Genomic DNA, 9,957 nt, shown 5'->3' with positions numbered 1-9,957 from the left:
TCTAACAAGGTAAGGGGTACTGGAAAGCTTGATATTGACTGGACATTGCAAGGACCAATTTAGATGAAAGGGATGATATGCAGTGCAGCCATCCAGTTGAGAAGAGGATCAGTGTCGTGCGTGCATGTGTGTGAGAATCACAATTAGGAGCAGCGAATGGCAACCTGCTCGGCTTTCAAGAGAAGCTTTACAGTATTGCTATACAGCGAAAGGCAGGAGTGGCTCCATTTCAAGCGTTGTCCATATTATCAAAGCACTCTTTGGCCTCACCCCTTTAACTTGCTTTAGATGTGAAGTAGGGACTGAGTTTGGTTTGGTTTGGTTTTTGAGATGATGCATGTAGATGATTTCAATGGTCGGATCCATCCATGATGTCATTTATCATAGAACCTCTTCCTCTCCCTTTAAAGGTCGTGTATGACTGAGAAATAGGGGGACCAATCCCTGGTATTTCATCAATTTTTATAGTCAAATATTATACGTGAGTAAAAATTACCACGTTTACAAGTTGAGATTGTTGATCTAGAAGGAATCTTTGTTAAAAGATCAAAGTAGCAATTGATGTGGAATTTGAGCCAATCTCTGGCCCTTGATAGAATCTCGTTGAAAGTTGGCTAAAAAAAAAAATTACAGAAAAACAAGATGAATGTCAATGCCAGGGTCTTAATTTCAATTGATTACTATATTGAGTTACCACCAATGAATATTATATTAATGGTAATTTATCCCCGCCCTCATGTGGAGAGAGATTTGTAAGTAAACATATTGCCTCAAGGTTGGGACTTGCGACGAGATAAACATATTCCCACAATCTATTGTGTGATGAAGTCCAATCCCTCCCCAGTCGAAAATGAGTGGGAAAGACCTCAGCCACGATAAGGAGAATCTGCAAAAGCAACCTTGTCGAATGCCCCCTCAAAAGCAAGCAATTAGATCATTCTTTGAAAGCAGATAAATATTTAAAAAATAAATAAACTATAACTAGGCAAAAGAGTAACCTAACAAATGGGAGAAGCATTCTGCCGATACTAACTACAACAATATTATGAAGTACATTGTAATCAAGAGGCAAATGGTTTACAATACAAACTATACACATTACTTGATCTCAATCCGACTTGAATATCATCGACGACTACCCACTCAGTGTTTGATCTCAAAAATGTCACTATATTTAAGTAACAACTATTATGCTCTCATCAGATACCAGCTGAGACTTCAGTGTTAACCTCTGCCTTCTCCATTTTCTTTGGCGGTTCTTGAGCTTTTTGCAGAACTGCTTTGTTTGGATTCATAACAATGAAAATGTTCCTTTCTCTGAAATTTTTGTTCTCCTCTGTTCCGAGCTGGAAAAAGACAACGAGAAATCAATAAGAAAGTTACCACAATGGTCTACACTTGATGCCAATTTCTTTGGTTGGCTATATGAAACATAAAACTATAAGTAGTATACAAGAGTGTATGTGTATCTCTAGGGGAATCATCTGTTGTAACTCAAATGCTCATGATTTGTTTCTATTCAATATTTTCCAGGGATTCACCAAGGGAACCAAAACCTCATTTATCTCATCATCATGAATTAAAAGAGTTCAGATGGCCTTAGTATATGACAAGAGGATGCAAGAATCTGGAAGAGAATGTACATAGAGGACTGAAACTATAAAAGAAATGAAGAATGTGGATTGTGATCGAGAAACAAATTTTGCAAAAAAGCCTAGTATCTCATCAATTGACTTTTCTTGCTTTATCACCTATTAGAACTACTACCACTACATTTTCTTGAACGTGTTCGTTTCAAATTTTATATTTCCTTGTCTTTCCACTCATCCATCTCAGCATCCACATACTTGGGAACTTGGAATCTATATGACGGATATAACTTCCAATATATACCCCCATAAATACATGTGATGATAGAAACAACAATTCTAATGATCAAACCTTATAACATGATGCCTATATTTGACTCATGAGAAAAGCAATCTATCTGTACCTCCCCTATGTCATTCTGAAATCGTTTGATGAGCTCAATAGCAATATTCCTGAACTCATTTTCTCGGCCTTTCAACTGCACTACTACCTTCACCTGCATAATTTGACTTGAAGGTCTCAATCTGGTAACAATCAAAGTAAAATAGGACCATACATAAATTTATAGCGTAAAGCAACCTTGTCTCCATCTTTCAGGAACTTCTGGGCAGCTTTTAACCGCACAGTATAATCATGTGAATCGATGTTGTACCTATCAAAGTAATGAACAGAAATCATTAAAGAAAAAAAATTTCTAGTACTGAAAAAATTGAATGATAAGACACAAATTGGAGTGCAGAGATTAAAATTAGTTGATCAGCCTAGGTGAATGACATCTTGATAGTAGCACACGAGTGAGTTACTTTAGTCCAGTGTAACATGTAAGACCTCGATTCTTCTCGAGGTAACCTAGAGCTTAGAAACCAAAACCATGACTTCTTCCAATACAATGAATCAATCACCTATCCAGGGCCAAAAAGAGTCTGTTGCGATAAAAAAATCTGTAGCTTATCATACTGGCTCCCACTACCTAAAGAGCTAGTATTTCAAATATAATCAAATGGGGGGGGGATGGACAATATTTAAAACAGTTTCAAGATTATAAGAATGTTCTTATATATATTTTTTTATTCGATAAGAATGCTCTTATATATCATAGTTGAACATGTGCCAGGGTGAAAACGGAGTAATTTCGATTACAAAACTAGGTCTGAAATGGATCAGGTCAGATTTTGGATATCTAACACGTATCTGTTTTAAAGAGGATCATGCCATCGACAAGGTATACAATAACCGATCTGGTGTAGATGTAAAGAATGAAAATACTAACAGGAGAAAAGTCAGTCTTAATGGTGTTGGCCGGTCACAGATGAAGTGAGTTGAAGTGCAACGGATGAAGTTTGTTGAAGTGTAACTTTTATTCAAGAGAATCACATTGTTCATACTAGCTTGAACAAGTATGAACATGAATGTCCTTTAGCTACCCATTCCATGTCAAATAACACCTTATTCAAGTACTCATGTCACTTAGTAATGTTCTTCCAATTTAAAAATAATATTATTAAAGGAGGTGCTCGAGCTTTTCCAAAATATAATATATGACATTTAAGATTTGAACTTGAGTCTGACCACCAAAGCCAATGATAAAGTGAGGAAATCTAGGAAAATGGTACAGGAACAGAATAATATAAGAAGTCAAATGTATTTAGGACCAGAACAGCACAAAATCATACCCCATTTTGAGCTCCTTCATATCCACACGATTGGCTGCATAACCGAAAGCACATATAAGCCATGCTCATGGCACAGATAAAACTTAAACACCCAAACAAGTGCAATTGCATATACCAAAAATATCAAAGGGAAGAGACATTCACCAGCACTTTTCTTCTGCTGTTCTCTCTTCTTCTTTTGCTGCTCATACTTGTATTTGCTGCAAGAGTAGGAGAACTAGACATCAAATACTTCACTCCTTCAGTGGATATGAATTCAAAATACAAGTCCCAAGGACAAACATATTATTGATCCCATTGATATTAATAATTTATAAATATTCAAAAGTACAAGAAACAACTGACGTGCATTAAATGTAAACCATCCAATAAGCCCTATGAGCCATTCACCCTGTGAATGGTGTAAATTCTCTTGGATTTATGAACATACTAGCAGGAACCAAGGTGATAACAAATTGATATTCTTAGACGATAGACTAATTTAGGTGATGATAAATTTTTAGAAACAAGAAAAGCCTACGCAAAATGTATTACCTAGAGCTTTCCCAAATTTAGCCATCTAGTGCACAGCAATCATAAAAAATTATTCATTTGTAATCTGATCCCATCAGGGACGGGGAGCATCTTTCAAGTCAATGAGGGGAGATTATTCCACACGTACTTCGATCCGCTTGGGGAGAGACTCAAAAAAATCCAAAACCTTATCTCTTCTTCAAAACCCCAGAACTTCTGAAACCTTGAATTTATAAGCTTTGTTTGTTGGGGTTGATCTCGTAATCCCAAATAATGAACATTGGATAAAAAGAAAGGTTCCAAAGGACTTTTGCACGTATTCAAACAAGCCGCAGTTGGCCAGGTGTATGGATATTGTTGCCCTCCCCACCCCCTAAAGCTAAGTTAGTTAAAGTTTGTGAGTGTTGATACCACAACCTGGGTTGAAAACCCACTTTCACCTACTAATTATTTACCACTAAATCGCTTGTTCGTAAAAATAAAAAAGATCTCGCCAAAGGGGGTACACCTCTAGGAAGGATTTGTTTAACCAACTTAGCAAGCAAACACCTTCAGCCAGGTATCTTCTTTCTTTTTACCTTAATTATTTTTCCCATTATTGATTTAAAAAAACACTTGTAAATGACAAACAGGAGACTTAATGCGACAGCAAATTATAAAAGATGACTTTTTGGACTGTCATCAACTACGTTTATCACTTCAGTAATCTATTTAAAACTGAAAAACACTTGGAACTGTATGTTGTTTATTTGTTTGTTTGAAACGTGACATGAAATAAATGTGCATTTTAAAGTTAAATCAGCATTTTCAGAACAAGAAGCATAGCCATGCTGCTATAAGAAAAAGAAAATATCATACTTGTAATCTATTATCTTGACAACTGGAGGGTCTGCGTCTGGAGATAATATCACCTGCAGAATAAGGTGTAGCCAATTATTAGAAATGAGTATTCCAGACCAAAAAATCAAGTTTTATCCCTAAAGACTAAAATTGCAAAGCCAAGGATATTTTTCCTGACAAAGAAAATCACCATCATCATTGCCTTATCTGAGCTATTTGGGATCTGCAGTGCAAATCTTGTTTCTTCATTAAATTCTTTCTAGAACTTTATTATCCTTTAAAAGATGTGCCTTCACATCTTTCCTTACTCCCTTGATCCATGTTTTTTTAGTCTTCCCTCACCATTTAAAGATTTCAATTTGCATATTAATTCATGTTGGTGCAAGGTTACCCAACCTTTGTTGTGTCACATGCATTATTTATAGAATATTGTAATTGAAAGGCCGTATGTTTGCAAATTAGACTAAATAAGTTTATAAAAAAAAAGACTAAAATTAGATATGTCATCACAACCAAATTCCCTTTGTCTATGCAATAATAGCTAGGCATGTCATCACAAGAGAACCCATTCTTCGAAAAAGGGCAGATTTACCCTAACCACTACAAAAATCTTACAAATGTAGTTTGTTTGGAGGTCAGAACCAAGTACACAGAAATTACAAAATGTAAAATAAGTTGTTGAATTAAATCAAAGCCAAGCATTCACTAAATATGCAAATCTATTACATTAAACTGCTTTCTTACAGTTTAAAGACTCCATAAATAACTAAATAAAACATACAAGATCAAGTCCAGCGTCTTCTGCCTTTTGAATAGCTTCACTCTTAGACACCACCCCAATCTGCATAAGTTTACAAAATCAGTTACCAATGATCGGTGAGGACCTCTCAATCACCATTATTGCTCAAAGAAAAATGATATTTTTACATGAAAAAAATGTCAATTTCAAACTGCCAGATCGAGACATATATATAAATTAAGCAGAAAAGTTGAAAAATGAAACTAACCATATTTTGTTGTGCATCTATAAGTCTCACAGAAGTTGACCTAATTCAAATCAGTAAAATAGCAATTATTTGATTCAAATATTTCAATCAAAATTAGTTGAACTTGAATCAGTAACTCATAAATTTCAAGGAAAATTCCAATACCTAATGCTCGAAATATCGAGAGCCGGATCGGCTTCGACTTCGATCTTCCGAGTTTCTCTCGGCTTCCTCGACTTGCCAGGACTCGGACGATATCCACCGAACCGAGCTGTAATGGAACTCAGCGAAGTAGCGGAAGCTGAGTGGCTGGAGTCGATTTTGAGTAAATTAGGGTTACTGAGACGAACTCCGCTGAAATCAGATTCAAGTGAGAACAGATGGAGAGGAGAAGGTGATTGTGGTATTGTTCTTCGAGATAAGATTGGTTTGAAGGGAAAATTACTGGTAATCCCAGCCATGGAGGGGTGCGCAGGTTAAGCGCTCAACAAACCCTTTGTTTTTAGCTCAGCTTCAGATAATATAACTAAGGCGTACGATAGAGAAGAGCGTAGAAGTGTTTACAGATGAGTTCATGGGAGATGAGATGAGTCTCTCTGTACTCTTCAAAAGATTGTTTCAGTGCTTATTTTCTTGTCTAAAAGATCTTATCCACCCCACATTTGAGTCAGGATCCTGTACTCCTACGAGTTAAATGACTTCCCTAGTCCCATCTATCATGACTACACGCAGTGAGTTTGGCGCCCACCTTATACGCTTTCGGCACCCACTTAAGTGAAATCTTCGAAGGAGAGGAAAAGTAAAAAACACTACACCTACACGCTTATCATATTCATCTTTACACCCACCGTCTTGTCCATCTTTGAATGAGATCCTAACCAATTCTCTCTCTCTCTCTCTCATTCTTCTTTGAATCTAAAAAAAAATAAGTTTCAATAATGGTCTTCTCCTTCTTTAATCTTATATCTTATATTTAATTTTTATCTTAACACTCAAGTATGGATCGAGTTGAAATCATCCATATGAGTAAAAATGTGTGGGAAAGCTTTGGATTGATACACCATTATTAAATGATTATTATAAGATTTGATAGGCACACATCGATCCTATACACAAAAATTCAATACTAATATACCAAATTAAAATTTTACATGAAAAAATTTTATTCGATATATACTTACTAGACAAAAAAAATTGTGTAAATCCTTGTGTTTAATATGTCAATACATATCGAATTAGGTTTGTAATGTTCCACAGGTACCTATTGAAATTCGATCGATGGCTTTTAAGAATTTTAGTAAATGAGCGTGAAGAGTCTTACGAAAAATTAGGTCCACATGAGTACCATGGCTTATAAAAAATACATTATCGATATCGGAGCCTACCAAATTTTTAATGAGATCCAACTCATCTTCAATCTCATTGCTCAAAATAAACAAAGATGTATGACATAAACATCTAATATAAAACTTAAAAGCTATATATTTTTTTTATTTATTACTAAAAGAAGAAACGATAGTACAAACTTAACAGGACATATTACACAGCTGAGAGCCCATAAAATGGGTAAAAGGCCAAGACTACACAAGACCAAGATCCACAAGCCACACAGACCCACCCCATACACAGAAAAATCACCCAATTAACAAGAAACCTAAACTTAATTTCCTTAATCAACTTCTTCAATCTTAGGCCCAGCTCCTGCACCACCAGCCCCACCTTGGCTAGCCCTACCAAACCCACTTCCTGGCATCTCAGCACCACCACCACCACCCATTCCACCATCACTCCCTTGATACATTTTCGCGATAATCGGATTACACAACCCCTCCAATTCCTTCAACTTATCTTCAAGTTCATCCACTTCAGCCAATTGATTCCCTTCCAACCAATTAATTGCATCATCGACGGCCTTCTCAATCTTTTGCTTGTCATTCGGATCCAATTTTCCCGAAAACTTGTCATCCCTCACTGTATTTCTCATACTATATGCGTAATTCTCCAAGGAATTCTTGGCTTCCACCTTCTTCTTCACCTCCTCATCCTCTGCCTTATACTTCTCGGCATCTTTCACCATCTTCTCAATATCTTCTTTCGTCAATCTTCCCTTGTCGTTCGTTATTGTTATCTTATTCTTCACACCCGCGGTCTTATCTTCAGCCGACACATTCAAAATTCCATTAGCATCAATGTCGAAACACACATTGATTTGAGGCACACCCCTTGGTGCCGGAGGAATTCCAGCGAGCTCGAATTTGCCCAAAAGATTATTATCTTTGGTTTGAGCCCTCTCGCCTTCGTAAACTTGAATCAAAACCCCAGGTTGGTTGTCGGCATAAGTAGAGAAAATTTGCTCTTTTTTAGTTGGGATTGTTGTGTTTCTTGGAATCAAAGTGGTCATCACACCACCAGCAGTTTCAAGTCCAAGACTCAGAGGCGTTACGTCGAGCAATAACAGATCTTGAACCTTCTGGTTACCTTCTCCACTTAGAATTGCAGCTTGAACTGCTGCACCATACGCGACGGCCTCATCGGGGTTTATACTCTTACAAAGCTCCTTCCCATTGAAGAAATCTTGCAAAAGTTGCTGAACTTTTGGGATTCTTGTAGACCCACCAACAAGAACCACTTCATGAACTCTACTTTTATCGATTTTCGAATCTCGAAGACACTTCTCCACTGGCTCCATACACTTCCTGAACAAATCCATGTTCATTTCTTCGAAACGGGCTCGAGTAATTGTCGAATAGAAATCGATTCCTTCATAAAGAGAATCGATTTCGATTGTAGTCTGAGTTGTAGAAGACAGAGTCCTCTTCGCCCGCTCGCAAGCCGTCCTTAATCGCCTCAAAGCTCTCGCATTCCCACTAATATCTTTCTTATGCTTTCTCTTGAACTCTGCAACAAAATGATTCACGAGTCGATTATCGAAATCCTCTCCACCAAGATGTGTGTCTCCCGCCGTGGCTTTAACTTCAAAGATCCCTTCTTCGATCGTCAACAAAGAAACATCAAAAGTTCCTCCACCGAGATCGAAGATCAGAACATTTTGTTCGCCCGATCTCGACGCCTTCTTATCCAACCCGTAAGCGATTGCAGCTGCAGTAGGTTCATTAATCATTCTCATCACATTAAGCCCAGAAATCACTCCAGCATCCTTCGTCGCTTGTCGTTGCGAATCATTGAAGTAAGCTGGAACAGTAATAACGGCATTCTTCACAGTTTGGCCTAAATAAGCTTCTGCAATCTCTTTCATCTTCGTTAACACCATTGAAGAGATCTCTTCAGCTGAGAATTGCTTCTGTTCTCCTTTATATGTAACAACGATCATGGGTTTGTCGCCAGGGCCTGCAACAACCTTGAAAGGCCAGAGCTTCATGTCGCTTTGAACAGATGGGTCTGAGAATCTTCGACCAATTAGACGTTTTGCGTCGAAAACAGTGTTGGCTGGATTCATGGCGACTTGGTTCTTCGCTGCGTCACCTATTAGTCTCTCTGTATCTGTGAACGCTACATAAGATGGAGTGGTTCGATTGCCTTGATCGTTAGCGATGATTTCGACACGATCGTTCTGCCAAACGCCAACACAACTGTAAGTTGTGCCCAAATCGATACCGATTGCTTTTCCTTCTGTCTTGGCAGCCATTGATGAAAGCTTGGATTTGAGATTAAAACAGAGCAGAATGAGATTTGAGAGAATTTGGAAAGTTAGATTGCTTGAACTGTGTTTGATTGTTATGAGATGGGTTGTGTTGGTTGGAGAGGTGAGATTTATAGTTGTGTTGAGAGGATTAATTCGAACGTTCGAGAGGTTGATAGAAGGAACTAAAGTGGGAAAATAGATTCGGACATGGCGTGGATGGTTTGGTTTGGACGAGAAAGCAGAGCGAGAAATTTCGAGAGTGGAAGAGTTGACCCCCCCACCCCACCTAGAGACTTCGCCACTCTTCTAGCTACACTAGCTATTTCAAACAATGTTGGACGCTTTTCGTCAAACATACTTCTGAAAGATGAGAGACAGATTCTTTCCAGAGATTTCCGGAATATTAAAAATATAAAACTTCTATTGGCATTCCATTTTTTTTTATTACACACCAAATGATTTATTTATTTTTACTTTTTTTTTTAATAACTGTGTGGTTGGGATTTGACTACAGTTTCAGTTTGAGAAAGACCGTTAGTTCTCATTTTATATTAATTTTACTAATGGAGAAATCAAAATTGGAATTTGTTTAATTTTTTTTATTCAAATTTTATTAATAAGTACATGAATTTTTATTTATTTATAAGTATATATGTTTTTAAAATAATTTTGATATTATTCATTTTAAAACCTATCCATTATGTGATTTTGA

General features: G+C 37.1%; 2 protein-coding genes across 3 annotated transcripts; both read right to left on the bottom strand.

Moving 5' to 3' along the window:
* Positions 1–968: 968 nt before the first annotated feature.
* On the bottom strand, positions 969–6,233 carry LOC147397391 (Translation initiation factor 3 protein). 2 transcript variants are annotated; one of them, XM_086453001.1, is made up of 9 exons: positions 5,768–6,232; positions 5,624–5,663; positions 5,398–5,457; positions 4,635–4,687; positions 3,408–3,463; positions 3,264–3,297; positions 2,170–2,242; positions 1,994–2,086; positions 969–1,346 (listed from the first exon to the last, which is right to left on the bottom strand). In XM_086453001.1, exons 1-9 carry the CDS (start codon positions 6,061–6,063, stop codon positions 1,200–1,202), a joined length of 852 nt encoding a protein of 283 aa, XP_086309127.1. In that variant the 5' UTR covers positions 6,064–6,232; the 3' UTR covers positions 969–1,199. The 2 variants fall into 2 exon arrangements, with proteins under 2 accessions (XP_086309127.1, XP_086309128.1); XM_086453002.1 differs by having other exon boundaries at positions 1,216–1,346; positions 1,942–2,086; positions 5,768–6,233.
* An 833-nt stretch (positions 6,234–7,066) lies between these two features.
* On the bottom strand, positions 7,067–9,510 carry LOC147397390 (heat shock 70 kDa protein). The gene has a single exon (XM_086452998.1). It carries the CDS (start codon positions 9,246–9,248, stop codon positions 7,272–7,274), a length of 1,977 nt encoding a protein of 658 aa, XP_086309124.1. The 5' UTR covers positions 9,249–9,510; the 3' UTR covers positions 7,067–7,271.
* Positions 9,511–9,957: the final 447 nt, after the last annotated feature.

The sequence above is a fragment of the Akebia trifoliata genome, chromosome 8, assembly GCF_017979445.1.
Source record: "Akebia trifoliata isolate Shusen 1 chromosome 8, ASM1797944v1, whole genome shotgun sequence".
Taxonomy (NCBI): domain Eukaryota; kingdom Viridiplantae; phylum Streptophyta; class Magnoliopsida; order Ranunculales; family Lardizabalaceae; genus Akebia; species Akebia trifoliata.
The sequence above is the reverse complement of the archived record's forward strand: the minus strand, read 5'-3'. Positions and strand labels throughout refer to the sequence as shown.

Excerpts from the sequence above, each read along its gene's own strand:
- LOC147397391 (XM_086453001.1), bottom strand. The coding sequence starts at position 6,063 with ATGGCTGGGATTACCAGTAATTTTCCCTTCAAACCAATCTTATCTCGA. Across the intron at positions 4,688-5,397 it reads AAGACGCTGGACTTGATCTT|GTGATATTATCTCCAGACGC; the intron begins GTATGTTTTATT and ends CTTATTCTGCAG. Across the intron at positions 2,087-2,169 it reads TCCTGAAAGATGGAGACAAG|GTGAAGGTAGTAGTGCAGTT; the intron begins GTTGCTTTACGC and ends CAAATTATGCAG.
- LOC147397390 (XM_086452998.1), bottom strand. The coding sequence starts at position 9,248 with ATGGCTGCCAAGACAGAAGGAAAAGCAATCGGTATCGATTTGGGCACA.